The sequence below is a fragment of the Grampus griseus genome (assembly GCF_964374135.1).
Source record: "Grampus griseus genome assembly, chromosome: 7".
NCBI classification, from domain to species: domain Eukaryota; kingdom Metazoa; phylum Chordata; class Mammalia; order Artiodactyla; family Delphinidae; genus Grampus; species Grampus griseus.
In genome coordinates this window covers 1,889,050-1,906,692 of record NC_139001.1, presented here as the reverse complement: position 1 = coordinate 1,906,692, position 17,643 = coordinate 1,889,050, and the positions used below count along the sequence as shown (strand labels likewise).

General features: G+C 52.5%; 1 protein-coding gene across 2 annotated transcripts in view; it reads right to left on the bottom strand.

The window, feature by feature from the left end:
* HDAC4 (histone deacetylase 4) overlaps nt 1-17,643 on the bottom strand; it is a 241,325-nt gene that overhangs the window by 143,892 nt on the left and 79,790 nt on the right. For both annotated transcript variants that reach the window (XM_082658828.1, XM_082658829.1), the window contains exon 2: nt 4,643-4,714. In XM_082658828.1, the coding sequence (XP_082514954.1) occupies nt 4,643-4,714 (72 nt within the window). The remainder of the gene's footprint in view (nt 1-4,642; nt 4,715-17,643) is intronic.

Here is a 17,643-nt window from a genome sequence, read left to right as displayed (position 1 = left end):
TGAACTTGAAGGAGGGAAGTGGAAAAATTCTCAACCTTTGTTTAAACTAAGCAAACAAACTATAGGAATCCTTTTCTAATTTTTCAAACTGTTGGAATTTACTTTATGTCTCTGTGTTCTATATTTTCATTTTCCTCCACAAATTAAAACAAGCTCATAGGAAAAGCAAGGCAGGCAACCGCTTTGGCTCGAGCACGTGCTCTGTGCCCCACTGCGCGCCTGCCCGCTCTCTGCTGCAGCCAGAGGGCAGCCGGCCTGCGGGCCAGCGGGGAGCTGTCACCCAGCGATGGGCCCCTGGCCTGCAGAGAAGAGCAATGTGCAGAGTCAGGCCTGGCCCCAGAACGAGGAGACCAAGGTCCGCTCCCCTCCCGGTGTGCAGCAGGCGGCAGCCTTAGGGGCCCCCAAAGGTGGCCCACGACGCTTTACTGTGCTACACCTCAACCCCAGAAACCCAGCTTTGCATGAAAAACACACAGAGGAGGATCCGGTGAGAAGTAGGACAAGTAAGGTTTTACGGGGGATTTATGGTCACCGTGATGAACGCTTCCTGTGCCATGAAGGGGCGTCTGCAGCCTCCCCCGAGGTCACGTGTGTCCTCACGCTGGCGTCTGCTTCGCATCCTCTCTCGCCAAACCAAACCGAACAACAAGAACAACACGACATGCCCGGGAGGCGTGGGAAGTTTCAGGCACCAGCTAACCTCAGGTAGCTCCTGTTCTAAAATTCGAGGACGGTCAAGCCATTCAATAACCCCTTTGACAGTGCAGTGGTCAAATACTCTGTAAGATTTGGGAATCCGTGGCTAGAGCCAAACCTCACTTTTTAAAAATTAGTTTGGATAAGTTCTCTAGAGTTGGGGTAGTTTCTTCAAGTTTCCAGAATTTTCTTTTAAAAATTATACCCCTGTTATACAGCCTTGAAAGAAAACCTCGATAACTCTGACTGAAACCCATGTTTACGATGAGGGCGATGGAGCCCGTAGCAGAGGCTCCTCTCCAGTCAACACCCCATCCTTAAAGACCCGCTGGTCCAGAGGTCCCCAGCATTCCCCAGTGATCGTTTGCTCCAGCGGCACCCCTGGAGAGCAGAAATGGGTCCCTGCCCCGTAACTGACACGCCAGGTGACCCTGGGGAAGCGGCCCTGCCACTCGCCTCTGGCGGGGAACAGGCAGGAAGGGCGCGGGGCCCTGCAGCAGGCCACCACGGTGGGCGCCTCGACATGCCTCCCGCTGCCCCTCAGGGCTGCTTTCCTCCCCCTTCCTCCTGGGCACTGAGGCTTCTCCTCCAGCCGCTTCACTCCACCCAGGCGCTGAGCACCTACACTATCCAGCTCCGAGGGAGCTCAACTTCCAGGTCTGGAACCAGCATCCTACACACTCACTACAATGTCTCTTTTCTATACTAAACATGCCTTGCTTTTATAATCAGGGAAAAAGTATGTTACTTCCCAAAAAAGTCGAAGTGATTCAGAAATGAAGGACTGAAGTGTTTTTCAAGTCCGCCGGCACAGGCAAGTGTGTGATCTCTCTCCTAGAGGGCCACCTCTCACCTCTTCCTCTGACCTCAAGCCCCACCGTCTCTCCCGACCGAACTCCGAGCTTCCAGGGAACCCTCCACGGCTCCCGCCACCCTGTCTGCGCCCCCAAGTCCCCACCCGGGAAGGAAAAGGACAACCTCCCAGGAAGGGTGAAATGGTGTACCCTCATTCATAACTTGTGACACTCCATTTAGTCCAAAACAGATGAAGAAACATGCTGCACACACAGAACAAGAGTAATGAAGAAGTTGCAACGAAGTGTAGGCAAATGGTTATGTTTTCTCGCTTTTGTGACAGAGCTATTTCACAGCGAAAAACTTTAAAACAAGAAAAAAAGAAACACAAAAAGAAGGGAAGGCTTGTTTGCATATAAAAAGGGGGAAGGTGGAGGAATCAGAATGAATCCAAAATAAAGAGCATTTTAGCCTGTTCCTTCTACAAGACAAACTTTTCTAGTAAGAGATATTCTTGTAGGAATTACCTCAAGTCTCAAGTCAAAATGGCCCCAAAATAGAAGGTATGAATAGTGCTTTTTTATTTGAAGTAAGACTTCACAAGGACTAACGTATTTAAAGAGAACCATTATCAGAAAGATGGTCGAGCATGCTGCCACGAATGGCCAGGAACAGACGAGACATGAGCAGAGATCCAGGAGAGGAGGGCCCCGTGGGCCCTCCTCCACGCACAGCAAAAGCTGTACATTCAAAGGAACAAGCTCCCACGGTGAATGTCTGAGTGATTCCTGCAAATTATACGCATGTATCAGTTTGTTTTCGGACCACCGAGAGTCAAAAGAGTACTTAAGATTAAACTCAATGGTTGGAAAATGTGCAACAGCAAACTGGGATCGACATAAAAATACATCTAAAAATGTTTCCACTCCCCTATCATAAAAATGCGGCTTTACAGAAATCGTTGTACCAATTTTCAAATTATTACGTAAGCTGAGATTCACGTTTCTCTGTAGAACGTAATTTACAGGCGTTGGAATGACCAAAGCGGAGTGTAGAGAATGCCCTTCACTTCAGCAGCTTCTAAGGCTCAGCTCACGGAGAAGCCTCCGCAGCCGGCCTGGGGAGCGCAGCCCCGTGTACACCCCTCCTTCTGCTGCCGGCTGCTCACAGGCATCGCGCCCCCCCAGCAGAGTCACCCTGAAAACACTGACCCCCGATGACACCAGCAAGCACAGCCTCGTCCTCTGACTTTGACCAATGGAATCTGGAGGTGCAGTGTTACCGGCTCCAATCTCACCGGGGCCCCCTCCCCGATATGCCGTCTCTCAAGTGGGGCACTTCCTCCAAAAGAAGAGAAGGGGTGTAACAGACCCCAGGGGCTGTCCTAGCATCTGAACACCAGCACTGTCACAGCCACGTCCCATGCGTGTTCAGTACCCGCCCACAGGACATTAAGAGATGACGTTTCTCCAGGAACTACTAAAAATCAGACACGTAGACTTGATCTCTGTCAGAATCCTGCGGAGTCGGCATTACGATCCCATCGAGGAAACAAAACCGAGACACTCGGCGGCTTGCCTAGAGTCACACGGTCAGCGGGTCACCAGGATTCCAGGTCCCATCCGTCCAGGACTGCAGTCCATGGTCGGTCTGTACGTGGAGCCGGGAAGCCCATACGAAGTCTCAACCAGCAGGGTGCGCTTCTCAAGCCAGAAGACGAACTTGAAGCCCACCCACTTTCTGGTTCACTTGGAAACCACCTTTTCACAGTCTATCAAGCTACTGAAAAGCTTCTTCCTCCATCCCACACTGGGCGAGCACCAGGAAACTGTCTGAAAATGCCCAAGCTACACAAGGCACCGGCAAATGAACTCAAGAGAAAGGGAAATCAGCACTGCTTCCCTTGCTGGGGCCCAAATGAGAGAGAGCATCTTGGTCTTCAGCTGCTGTTTCCAAGCCCTCTCCCCTGCCCTGCCCCCAGCGTCCTCAGTTAACAAGTACCCTGCTCCACGGGTGGGTGGAGGGTGAGGGAGAGGCGTGGGCACCGCTGCAGGAGGCCGGAGCGCCGCAGACAAACAACCCGAGCTTCGCGTCGGGGAGATGCCAAAAGCGATCCCTGGCAGGCTTCAGAGAATCTCTATGCGAAGAAAGAAATCTCTTCTCTGACACTTCCAGCCCTGCCTCAAGCTTTGGTTTCTTTTTAAGAGGATGGGGAAGGTGAGGCGACGGGTGGGTCAGCCGGGCGCTGGGGCAGAGGCAGGCATCTATGTGCCCCCCCATCTCTGCCAGGCCTGCCCACGGAGAGAGCGGGCAGAGGGGGGACAGGAAGGCTGGGGTTCAGGAGGTGCCGCGAGGAACAAACCACAGAGACGGAGGCCTCCGGACACAGCAAAGGCGAGGGGCCAGCAGTGTCGCCCTCAAAACACCGGCTTAGGAGCATATGTGGAACGCTGACAACGGTTCCCTTCCATACACCCTAGGCCTTCAAGAGGCTCGTTTTAGTCTCAATAAGGCGAAGGAGCCCATGAAGAACGGCATCTGGGCTCTGAGTTGAAATCCTGGAGGACAGTAGATGGAGGGTTAGTGTTGTACAAAAAGAAAAAGAAAAAGCTCCCACGGCCGTGTGGATTCGGAAAACATTGCCTATGGCGTGATATTTAGGAATATCATATATGGAATGAGAGATTTCTAATCACGGCTGATGCTTTTTCGTCAATTACACATGGAAAGCTGCTTAGGAGACATCACTGACTCACTCTCCCCCGAGGAGCCTGGGGCCCTGGACCCAGCGTGACCTGCCCTGCAGTGTCCCCCAGCTCAAGCTCAGCGCTCTTCCCCCAGACTCTCGTACAGCTCAGGGCCTGGAGTTAGACCCAAAACAAGCAGTTCTTACCTTTGGGAAGGACACACCCCATCGGAGCTCAAGACAGAAAAGAGGCCCTGCGTGTCTGTGCCACTTACTTAGGAAGCATTAAGCAAAGCCCACGACATTTCCAAAACCAGTGGCCTATTTTTACCCCAGGAAAGAGCAGCCAACTTCCGTGGGCCTGAGACCCCACCCCCTTCTCTCCAGAGCCCCCCAGGACAGCGGAGACCCAAACACCCCTTCCGTGGCGCCTGGTGCGCAGCAGGGCTGGGCGTGCCGACTTACCCGAGCCGGGCATGTGGTTCACGCGGGCAGGGTTGAGCAGCTCCACCGGCTGGTCTCGGCCAGAAAGTCCATCTGGAGGACAGAGAAAGCATTTGGCTTCAGAAACTGCTCGCATCTCAATTAAAACACTTTACACTCCTGGCCTGCAAGGAGCACTTCCTTGCAAACAATGGAAGTGCACGTGTCCTTCTCACTTTTAAAGGAGACCGGTGTCATTTTTATTTGCGGAGTCAGAAAATAAAAGACCCTTTGTCGAACATCCCAACCGGTCCCCATCTCGAAAATGGCAAACACCAATTCCTGGCCTGAGGGCGTCCGGCCGAGCTGCTGTGTTTTGACTTCTTTTCAGCAGCCACCTGATACCACTCAGCGTTTCTGCAGAGACCACAAGCAGTAAGATGAAGGCAGAAGAGTTACTCATCCTCTTCCCAGATATGGACCCGTGGCCTGAGGGCCACAGCGACACAGCCCCCGGAGGCTCCGGCGGCGAGGGCAGCCGTGGCTGTTGCCCGCTTGCGGGACAGTCAAGGAAACTAAGACAAACAAACCCACTCTTAGGAAGACACTGGGCCAGGTTCTCACAATGGAAGGAATCGTTTCTTCCAGGTCCATCTTTCCATCGTGTTCTGACTGCAAAGATGGCACCGAAACCACACCCCCTCCACCTGGCACAGGCTGCCTTTAGACCACATTCCCTCAGACAGACAAGAAGGAAACTTCGGCAAAACTTCCAGGAATCACACTTTTGGTGTAAAATTAGCTTCTAACAACTGGTGTGAACGCCCGCAGGGACAAGCGCGTCATTACTGACGCTGACGTGTGGTCGGTCACACTCGTTACTGATTTTACGAAGAAAGCACTGGTTTCCCAGAGCAGCCATCGGCCCCCTCGGGCCGACTTGCAAATCATGACAAAAACACTTAAGAGCGCAGGTCTACTGACTCTGTACTAAAACTCTGCTTTTTGCCCCAAATGGACAGCACCTCAGGCAGCCTTCGAATGCAGTGTTCCATGACCCGTGTGTGTCTCTGGAGAGGTTCAAAGTCCAAGGACGAGAACAATGACCCCGAGGAGACCCCAAAGCGTCTCCTGAGAACTGCAGACCCTCCCAAGTAAGCGGGGAGGCCTGTGAGCCGCGCTCCCACACCCTCGGGGAAAACGAGCTGCTCCCATGCAGTGCCCGGCCACTCCCGAGCCACGATGCGGGGACTCAAACGCTGGGATCCGGGGTCTCCTCTCCACAGCCAGCCACCCCTTCCCCATTCTGGCAGCTCACAAGACACTGGGCATATGTGGGGTTAGGACAGTCCAGGCTCCCCGAGGCAGGACGAGGACTGGGGGCCACACTCATGCCCAGAAGCAGACCAGGCCCGACCGTCTGCACCAAGGCTTCTCTCCAGGCATATGACCCGCCCTGACATGGTCTGACGCTGACCTGTGGGCCTAATGCCATGTCCTGTGAGCCCCTTCACTGCCCCTCAGAAAGGGGCCTCAAGAGCTTCCCTGGTGGCGCAGTGGTTGAGAGTCCGCCTGCCGATGCAGGGGACGCGGGTTCGTGCCCCGGTCCGGGAAGATCCCACATGCCGCGGAGCGGCTGGGCCCGTGAGCCATGGCCGCTGAGCCTGCGCGTCCGGAGCCTGTGCTCCGCAACGGGAGAGACCACAGCAGTGAGAGGCCCGCGTACCACAAAAACAACAACAACAAAAAAAAGGGGCCTCAAGACAGTGATAGAAAGCACTTTCAAGCCTTTCTTTCTGAGCGTGAATAAGTGAAATGAAAATTTCATTTTCAGAACTAGAAGATTCAGGAAAGTCTAAACATATTTTTAAAAATCCTAATCCCACAGTAAATACTTTCAGAAACACCAAAAATGGCTTTTGAACATCCTAGTCCTGCCGCCATTTTCTGAGGGCAGGGCCAGGAGCTGGGTGCTAGAGGGCCACCCTGCCGGCCCTGCAGCTGCGTCCGACCAAGCCCAGGGCGTTCCCTCTGGTGCCACCACACCTGGCGCGTCCCAAAACCGTCGCCTCCTCAGTGTGCTCCTTGAGCTTCCACCTGAGCCAGTTCTAGAACCAGACACAGTTTAGAGACCCAGAACCCAGAACCCAGCACAGCTGCCTCGTTTGGCAAACGAGGAAATTCCAGCTTCCGGGCCGGCAGTAGCGCTGGGCCTGCACCCCGGCTCGTGTGAAGGCCTTTCTGGAGTCTGGATCGAGCTGCTTGTGTCTGCCCCAAGCCCTGCAGGTCCACTTGCTCCAGAGCCACATGCCCGATGATGCCTGATAACACACGACTTTCAGCCACACTGAAGCGGGAAGACACGTCAAGTAGCGAGAGCCCGTGATGCTGGTACGCCGCCAGCAGCCCGTGCCCGTCCCTCGCCCTGCTCCTCTGCAGACCCCACCCACCACCCTGACGCCCCCAGCACACCGCACGTTCCTCACTCTGAATGGAGGATCACAGAAGCCAAACAGTAAGAGGTCTTTTCACAGAAGGCAGTAGATAGAACGGCACTGGGCAGAGACCTGAACCAAGAAGGGACCGGGCACCAGGAGACGAGGCCAGAGAAGGGACGATAACACCAGCCTCCCAGTCCCGGCCCCGGAGTCTCCCGCTAGCTTGTCTGGGTGCTCGAGGCTGGCAGGCCCGGGTGTGCGGCCCTGGGCACGCGGTGAGGACCCTGACATCACAGGGTGAAGACCCAGTCTGAGAACACGGAGGCATGCAGGGCCCTCTCGAGTCCCTGGAGGATTCAGATCTAAACATGGAGGGAAGATATACCAAGTCCACGGACACCTGTAGCAGGGCCCTGCGCGGCAGGGGCTGCTCAGCACGTACACGACAGTTTGAGGCACAAACGTCAGCTGTGGGGACAGATGTGATGCAGCATTGTTGCTCCGTGTCACGGGGACCAGAGCTGGTGACAAATACCACCGAGGGCCTTACACGTCCAATTGCGTATCACAGGGCTCACAAAACAAACCTGAGGCTGTGAAGCTGGACAAAACCCCAGAACAGAGCAGGGACAGAGAAACCGCGTTTGAAGGGGCAGGGGCTACAAGGGCCGGGGAAGACAGCTTAGAGCCCAGACGTAAGCGCCACCAGCACGTGACCACGTAGCCACGGAGCACAGAGCAGCCAAGAAAGCAACGCAAGGAACCAAGGAGAAGGGATGGGAGCACGGCCTCCTCTCGGCCCGCGGAACACCCCTGCAAGCAGGCTTCCGCCCTAACCCCTCTCCACTTCAGAGTCTAATTTTGGAAACATCGCTGCATGGGACTGCGGTACTTCGTGTCCTCAAGCGGCATTTTATTTGGCGCAGGGAGCTGGCGGAGGAGCACACATGCGGAAGAGAAGCAGGGAGCACGAGGGTCCTCCGTGTCTCCCTCACCACGTGACTCTTCCGTGAGTGACCACAACGCACACGGTGGCACACGGGACGGCAGCGGACACGTGATCACGCTCGCACAGAAACAGCACGGCCCACTTAGAGACGATGGGGTCCAACTTAAAAGCAACGCTTGGCTGTAATTCAGTGTGATGGGCAGGGGGTATCTCTAACTAGAATCGTAGCCTTTGGAGCCAAAGGAACCTAACTCGCAACTCTTCTGGCCTATTCCCCGCCTTTACACATGGGAAAGCAGCCCTGCAGGGCTGAGCAATGTCCGCGAGATCATGTACTTAGCACCCCAGAACCTGGCTCTGTTGCAACTAGGCCAGACACAAGCCTGAACTGGGCCTTGTACTCTGTACTCTGGTACTTAGCCAGACCTGTGCCGTTCAACCAGGCCTTCCAGTCACCAAGACCGAGTCCCCCCACAACCCCTAGGAATTTGCCCTCATCTGGATTAAGAAAGAAAGAGAGGGAAGAAAGTTGAGAAAGATAGGAAAACAGCAGAAAAAAAAAAAAGAAAAGGGGGGAGAAAAAGAAATGAAAGCATATCATAGTTGTAATTCCCCACTTTCCAGGTTCAGTCTTCTAAAATTTCTAGAAAACAGCAAAAGAGTTCATAGAATCTTCTCTGGAAGGAGAGGTAAGTGACAATATTAACACTATTATGCCTCCCAATCCATGAACATGGAATGGAATATCACTTCATTTCATTTCTCTCAAGAATGTTTTAGAATTTTGAGTGTAGAGATCTTGAACACCTTCAGATTTATTACCAGACATTTGATGTTTTAAGTAAAATATTATAGATAGTATTTTCAATGTCAGTTTCTCTCTGCTGATATACAGAAATACAATCAAGTTTTATATATTGGCTTGGTGCTATAGCATCTGGTTAAACTCATATTCATTCTAATCGCTTACCTGAAGTTAGTCTGAATTTTCTACATGCAGAATCATGTCACCTACGATAATGACAGTTTGTTCTTCCTCTCCAGACCTGATGCTTTTTCTTTCTTTTTCTTGCCTTATTCTACAGCTCACATCTATGGTACATTATTGAATGGAAATAGCAAAAGAGGACACCCCTGTCTTGTTTCTGATCTTACTGGGAATGTTTTCAATACTTCACCTAGCGTAAGTATAACACTTGCTGTAAGTTTCTGACAGATAACTTTATTAAGTTAAGCAAAGTCCCTTCTATTTCTACTTTGCAAAGGCTACTTTAAAATCATGTATGTGTGCTTAACTTTATGAAGCTTTTCTGTATCGATTCATATTGTTAAATAATTTCCCCTTTCATCTGGTAACTTCCTTTTCTCATGTCAAACCAACCTGCATTCCTGGGATAAACCGACTTGGTTGTGTCCAGTGAGTTCTGAGGCAAAGGAAAGGAACTAAGTCGTACAGATATAGGGGATTCGAGTGCGGCCTGAAATCTTTCCTACTTTTGATTCCAGAGAGTTGGAGCCCTAGCCACACATGCCAGCCTTAGTTCCACACTTGTTCTTTGGTCAGGTGCATAAAAGAGCTGGAAAATTAATATTATAAAATGTGCTTAGTGGGGCTTCTTCGATGTAGGTCACCAAAATGAAATGGGGGTGACGAGGCTGCCTGTCACCCACTTTATATGACAGCAGGGCACGCACACCTCATCCTTCTCACAGAGCTGTTTCCAGACCGGCGGCCGCGGAATCTTCGGTATTTGGCAGCAGTAATAACTCAAAGTCTTCATTCCAGCCCATTTTCCTGTCCCTTTTTATCATACAAGCCTTTTATTTTAGAACAGGTGTGGATTTACAGAAAAATTTAAGAAGTACAGAGAGTCCTCACATACTCTGCACCCTGCTTCCCCTGTGATGAACATCTTACATTAGTATGTCTGGGGTGTCGTTAACTGAAGTCCATGCTTCTCTCAGGTTTCCTTGGCTGTCCCCTAGTGCTCTCTTGCCGTCCCAGGACCCCACCCAGGACCCTGCATGACATTCAGTCATCACCTCCCCTCAGCCTCCTCTGGGCTGTGATGGTTCCTAGCACGTTCCTTGTTTTTGATGACCTTGGCAGTGGAGGAGTACGGGTCAGGTGGTTTGTCGAATGCCCCTCAATTGGGATTGTCTGATGTGCTCCTGATTGGACCAGGGCTGTGTGTTTAGCAAGAAGACCACAGAGGGGAAGTGCCACGTCCATCCTGTGGCACCACATCCCACCGACATGGCGCACCCACTGATGCTGACCTTGACCACCCGGCAGAGGTGTGTCCATCAGGTCTCTGCACAGTAAGACCTGTGGCATTCTTTCCATATGACATTCTTTGGAAGAAAGCCACTACACACTGCCCACACTTGTGAAAAGGCCCGAGCTTTCCTTGCCGCACGACTTCTCAGGAGTTAGTACGAGTGGACCTGCTCCCAAGTAGGTAGTGGGAACACCGGGGACAGAGGGCAGCCCAGTTTTGGGTCCCAAGGGAGGAAGCAGAAGCCCGGGTACAGAGGGGCAGGGCTCAGCCAGAACTGCAGCTGGTGCTCAGGGGGGCGGGCGGGAGGCCAGGCCCTTGGTCTGCATTTCCCAGACTCATCTTTGAAGGCTTGTGTGAGAATTAATTCTTATCTTGAGGGCTTCCCGGGGCCTGGGGAGAAGCTGGAATATTTTCTCGCAGTAAGAATGATGGTATGCCTCCCCTTCATCCCGTTTCCTCTTCCTTCTGATCTGTCGTGAATTCAGATCTTACAGAGAACTTGCCAGAAGGTCTGCAAAGGAAAGGGGGTTCCGCCCTAACAGATGTCTGAGTCTGGGTTTTCCCTCTGCCGCCCAGATCCTTAAGGCTCCTGTACGTCTGTGATGAGGGTCTGGAGGGTGAGGTGGCCCCGTTTCCTGGACACGGAGCCTCAGCCGAGAAGCAGGAGGCTTTCAGATCTGGAGCCGCACGTGGGCCAGGCCTGGGGAGACCAGTGCTGGGGGGCGGAGGCGCTGAGCTCCCTCATTTGGGGCCACTTCAAGGGCTGATCCTGCAGGACAGAAGCCCCGGGTCCCTACACACCAACTTAAGGAGGAAAGGCAGAATTCCTGCGGTGGTGATATTTGCGTTGCTGTGTGTGTGCTACTGTAAAACTTGATGGAGAACAGTATGGAGGTTCCTGAAAAAACTAAAAATAGAACTACCATACGAGCCAGCCACCCCCCCATGGGGCATATACCCTGAGAAAACCGTAATCCAAGAGTCATGTAGGGCTTCCCTGGTGGTGCAGTGGTTAAGAATCCTCCTGCCAATGCAGGGGACATGAGTTCGAGCCCTGGTCCGGGAAGATCCTACATGCTGGGGAGCAGCTAAGCCTGTGCATCACAACTACCGAGCCTGCACTCTAGAGCCTGTGAGCCACAACTACTGAGCCTGTGCTCTACAACCTGCAAGCCACAACTACTGAGCCCGTGCGTCACAACTACTGAGCCTGTGCTCTAGAGCCCTTGAGCCACAACTACTGAAGCCCACGTGCCACAACTACTGAAGCCCACGTGCCACAACTACTGAAGCCCATGTGCCTAGAGCCCGTGCTCTGCGACAAGAGAAGCCACCGCAATAAGAAGCCCACGCACCGCAATGAAGAGTAGCCCCCGCTCGCCGCAACTAGAGAAAGCCCGCATGCAGCAATGAAGACCCAACACAGCCATAAATAAATTAATTAAAAATATATATATATATTTTTTTGTTTTAAAAAAAGAGAGTCATGTACCCCAATGTTCATTGCAGCTCTATTTACAATAGCCAGGACATGGAAGCAACCTAAGTGTCCATCAACAGATGAATGGATAAAGAAGATGTGGCACATATATACAATGGAATACTACTCAGCCATAAAAAGAAACAAAATTGAGTTATTTGTAGTGAGGTGGATGGACCTAGAGTCTGTCATACAGAGTGAAGTAAGTCAGAAAGAGAAAAACAAATACCGTATGCTAACACATATATATGGAATCTAAAAAACAAAAACAAAAAAAACTGGTTCTGAAGAACCTAGGGGCAGGACGGGAATAAAGAGTCAAACCTACTAGAGAATGGACTTGAGGACACGGGGAGGGGGAAGGGTAAGCTGGGAAGAAGTGAGAGAGAGGCATGGACACATACACACTACCGAATGTAAAATAGAGAGCTAGTGGGAAGCAGCCGCATAGCACAGGGAGATCAGCTCGGTGCTTTGTGACCACCTAGAGGGGTGGGATAGGGAGGGTGGGAGGGAGACGCGAGAGGGAGGAGATATGGGGATATATGTATATGCATAGCTGATTCACTTTGTTATAAAGCAGAAACTAACACACCATTGTAAAGCAATTATACTCCAATAAAGATGTTAATAAACTAATTAATTAATTAATTTAAAAAACCCTCGATGGAAAGAAAGTTTTTTAAAAATCGGTTACCCTTTGTAAGAATGACGGAAAAGTACGCAGTTCTCGCGCCTGGTGAAAGGTGCTGACCCTGCCTGAACGAAGATGGAAAGGACCAGCCAGCTGCTCGGAGGCCTGGCCGCCAGGATGGGAGCACAGGGCAGGGTCTGCAGGCCAGGCTCGCCCGCTGACCCCCACCCGGGGCCCTCTCATGTCATGTGAGTCTGTGCAGAGCTCTCGGGGGTGTCCCGGGACGCTCAGGTGAGGCCAGCATTCCCTGCACCAGACCTGTGGACCTGTGGAACCCTCCTACTGGAAGCTTGACCCTCTTGTTCATTTAAATCATAAAAGGGGGCTCAGTACACTGAAATGTCACAAACGGAAATGATTCATCAGGTCAGCAAAATACTCATATTTCCCCAGGGCCCTTCCCCTGACACCGCAGGGGGTCTCAAACTCCCCCCAGCACCTGGCCTCCCTCCCCTCTGCTTCCCGCGTCCTTTGCTGAAGGGCCCCCCATCCCTCTGGCATCCTCCACCCTCCTTCAGAGCCACATCCAACAAAGCCCCCGCCGGACTGATACCGGCACCACTCAGGTGCTGCATACACTCAGGCGGACCAGACGGGCACCTCCCCTGTGAGTTCTGCTAAGAGCCTCCAGCATCTCAGTCCATTAAATGCTTCTTTTCCTCATCGTGCAAGCTGTGGAAACATAGCAAAGTTCTATAATAAAGCTTGTGTGTACCCATTAATAGGAATTAAACTTTAATGAGCTAAGCGTTATGAATTCCTGAGGCACGCACGTCCAATACAGTTTACGTGTGTTTATCAGAGAAAATGAAAATGGAAGCTAGACCCTTTTTCTCTAGGCAATACTTTTCCTTCAGGAAAAAGGCAGACTTTGCAAAGGTCAGGGCTGATCTTTGAGGTTTTCTTGTCCTTCCCCTGGAAATCAAATCTAGCTCCAGCTACCAGTTTATAGGAAATACGTGTTTAAAGGAACAGGTTCAAAGGCCCCAGGAGGCTCTGATCAGTCAGGTGTGGAAGGACAAAATCGAAGGGCAAAAGCCCCAGCTCCTCGGGACGGGTAGGTGAGCCGCTACAGAGTAAACCCTGCAGAGCCGTCCCTCAGTCCCGGGTTTGCATCCTGATTTGAACACATGACAGCACCGAGACTCCTTTAAAGACAACGAGCAAACATGGACACAGCTTGGGTATAAGATGATAGTTGGGAATTATTATTCATTTTGTTGAGTGTGACAATGGGATTGTACCTGTTAGAAACACACACTGAAGTATTTATGGGAAAATGGTGTGGCATCTGGAGCTTGTTTTAAATTCTCCAGGGGATAGAGCTTGGAGAGGGGGCACCTGATGAAGTGGGAATGGTCAGGAAGCTCAGTGTTTCTATGGGCACAGGGGATCTCACTATATGGACTACAGTTCATCTTTTTAAAAAAAATTTTTCATGGTAAGAGTTTTCGAGAGATGCCAAGACAAGCCCCTCCCTTCCTGTTCCTAAGCACCTGTCCTCGCTTCACATCCACCAGCCCATCAGTCTAACTGGTTCTCTCAGTAACATTCCTACCAACCTCCAGTTTATTACCAGCCCCTAGCTGTGCAAGCAAGCAAACCCTCCCGGCTCACGTTCAGCCCAACAGACGGGTCCTGAGCATCTGAGATGTGACCATGGGCAGGACACAGGCCCCAGCTGGGGTCAGGCAGAGCTCAGCCCTGGCGAGGGTGGACCGGCCCTCACCGATTTGAGATACGACCCACAGACCGGAAAGCTCTGGTAATGAGGACGACACACAGCGAGTGTGACCACGGGCCACCAGGAGGGGCCTCGACCACAGCTGCCCGGGGCGAAGCAGGCTCTTTCCGGTCCCCAGGTCCCAGGTCCAGCTCGGAGCTGCATCACGGGAAGGAGCGAGGGCCAGGGAGGGATGAGCGAGGGAGAGAGTTAAGAAAACAGCTTCGCGGGTGGGCAGCGCTGGAACCCAGGCCGCTGTGCCCTGGGAGGCCAGACAAAGGCCGGCTCTGTTCTCCCTGGTCCCGGGCAGCCTTTCCTGAGGGGAGTTTCTCAGCTGCCTTTCAGATGGTCCTCCAGGGACGGTCTGCCCCTCCTCCCCCCTCCCGAGTGAGCTGACAGCTCTCAGCTGTCCCCATCGCGTGGCCCGGCCCAGCTCAACCGTTAATAAGAGACTTAGAAAATCAGGAGAAAATGTCCTTGCCCGCCTTTGAAAACAGATCCGTCTCTGCTCCAGAGACGCTGTCCATCTGCCCCCTGGGGAGGACATAACTGAGTGAGTCATTCCAAAGCCGTTGGTACAGCTCTGGAGACGCAGGAGGGGAAAGAACCTCGGATGCAAAAGGTGCAGATTTCTCAGACTCTGTGTAACAAATAACGGACCACAGAGTCCCATGGGAGCCCCGCACACGAGCACGCAGTGGACCCGCATCTCTGCGCTGACGCAAACTAGCTTTCTGGACAGATACCCCCGGCTCACATCAGTAATGACGAGAAGTAGCACAGTTACCGGAAAGGCTGAAAACTAGCTCTGAAGCCCACTTGTCCATAACCACGCTTCCTCTGGTTGCTCAGACCAACCCACACGCCTGTGAAAATCCACAGGCAATCCCACCACCACTGTTTTCTGCCGCTGTCCTACCTTCTGAACCAACACCTGTTAACTGCCGAGCAGTCCAGTGAGCAAAGCTCCCACCTGAGTTCATCCCCTCACAGACAGAGCAGACCTCTCCCGGGAAGGAGGCCGTGTGGCCCCGGGGGACTCGGGGTCGGACAGGCCTGGCTTCCCCAACACGCAAAGCTTCATTAGTGATCATGTCGTTTCAACCCAGCCTCAGTTTCCTCATGTGTTCAGCGGAGAGGTAAACTGACACAGGAGTAGATGAAATAAAGTAAATAAAGAAAAAGATACAAAATGTGCCCCTCCCACCTCATCTGTCCCTCTGTGATGCTAGCGGGCAGTCCCGCCTGCACAGAGAACGCACATCTCATCCCACAGCAAGACGCCTGATGGGGCAAAGCATCTCCTGAAACTGTGAGTCCGCCACTAAAACCACTGGCTGGATGACCAGCTCCCCACACGCTTTCCACACTGTTGAGCATTAAAGATTAGCTGAGAGGTGTTTGTGGTTAAGTGACAGGAAGCCGGAAAAGAGGTACATGTTAATAAGCAGCTCACGAGAAATGAGTCACTAACTCAAAACAATAAACCCCAAACGGCCACTTGGAACAAGTCCGCGCAGGCAAGTTCACAGTGTGGCTGGAGAGCGTTTGCGGGGAGCGTGCCCCGGAGGCCCGGGCAACATGGACACCCGAGCTGCGGCCCTACTCACCCTCCCGGCCACGTCGGACTCGAAAGAACTGCTAGTTCTTTGTCTCGAAAAAGGGCTCCTTTGCCCTTTCCCTTTACTGCAATGGGAGGGCCCAGAGGGACTGAGAGAGGCCGGACTGACGCAGCAGCAGCTGCCCCAGGGACACGCGGCCCTCGTGTCCCCCCGGCTGACGTCTGCTGATGTGTGCAGTGGCCACAGCACCTTGGGTGGAGACACTTTCTCCCCAGCTCTCTTTAGGACGATATTTAGTGTGGATATAGTTCATTGTTTCTAAACCACTGTTCTGGCCAGCTCCTCAACACCATCGGTCAGGTTTGCCTTCTAACTTAGAAATAACAGCTAACCAGTAACAGGCACTGATTAGGGGTCAGGTACCCGTCCAAGTCCTTCCTTCACATCAGCTCGGTCAGTCCTCACCAGGAAACGAATGGCATAAATACTATTATTGTCCGCATTTTAAAGATGAAGAAAGTCAGCAAGAGAGATGGTGACGGTTGTCTTGATCAAGGTCAGGAAGTTCTGCCTCTAAGCGCTGACCCACCAAGACACAAGGTCCAAATCACATCACTCAGTCATTCAGCAAATTTTACTGAACGAGTTATGGAGCGATTGTCCTCATTCCAGGGGATACAGCCTCGAGTGACATCGAGTTCCAGCACCCCAAACTGCCACTAGTGAAGAGGAGGTGACACACATAAACAGGTCGTGTGGGATCATGTGCTGAGCGGGATGTGATGGGGGTTATTCCTCAGATAGGTCCTTGGGAGGTGGAGACATCTGAGCAGTGCCTGAATGGCAGGTGAGAAGCAGCCGTGTAAACTATCCCAAGAGCATCCTAGGCATGGGGACAGCACGTGCAAAGGCCCTGAGGTGGAACAAACTTGGTGGGTCCCAGGCAGTGGAGCTGAGTAACCGGGTCTCAGTGAGAGCCCCAGGCCTGGAGGCAGAGAGTATTGACCAGGGCCAGGAGGGACCGAAGAGGGGACAGAAGCAGGAAGAAGAGCTGGGAGGCTGTCTCTGAGGCCTGGAGGAGAACGGTGGCCATGGAGCTGGGAGCAACGGTCTGATTTGCGATCTACTTTGAAGGTGATCCGTCAGGACTTCCGGCCAGATGGGAGGTGGGTGGCTGGAAGGCAAGGCCCCTCTCGGAGCATGAAGGACACAGAGGGGACTGCGGTGGGCTCACGCGTGCGGGGGGAGAGGCGGGAGATGACGAACACAGATCGCTGGCCTTGCTGGCTCTAAGAGACCTACTTTGAAGAGCAAACAGAACTTCGAAACCCCCTCTGCTCCTTTCTTTATGACTTTCTCAGAAAAAAAGAAAAGTTCAGGATTTGTCAGTGGCTCAAAATTCAAGTAAATAAATATTCGCATGTGGTTTATTCCACTCATTTTGCCAGTTTGTAAGTTTCCCGTCCTTAGCAGCGTCTTTACTGCTGTGCTAATTTCTGCCATCCAGACTCTCAGCATCTTGGGTGGGGCTGCAGACTTCTGAACTACTAAGTTCTCTAGCTGAGCTGCTAAAGAAATAAAAAAAGAACTGGATATTAGATGACACCTACCCCACCCAGAAGTCTTTTGTCAGGAAACGGTTCTTAAAATACACACCAGCGGAGAAAGTATGTTTCATGGATCTTGCTGGTTTTAGTTTCTCTCGTGCCTTTCTGAAATGCACAATCCTACAGAGGCTCTTCATTTTAGAACTTAACCCTCGTCTGGAGGACGAGACCCGGCCATGCCCTGTGGCCGAGCAGGTGTCCGCCAGGGCAGCCTGAGCACGGGCCACCGTGAGGACGCTGCACGCTTCCCACCGGGCCGCACGTACGGCCTCCAGTTACGTGGACCGCCCTGGCTTAGCTCCATTTCT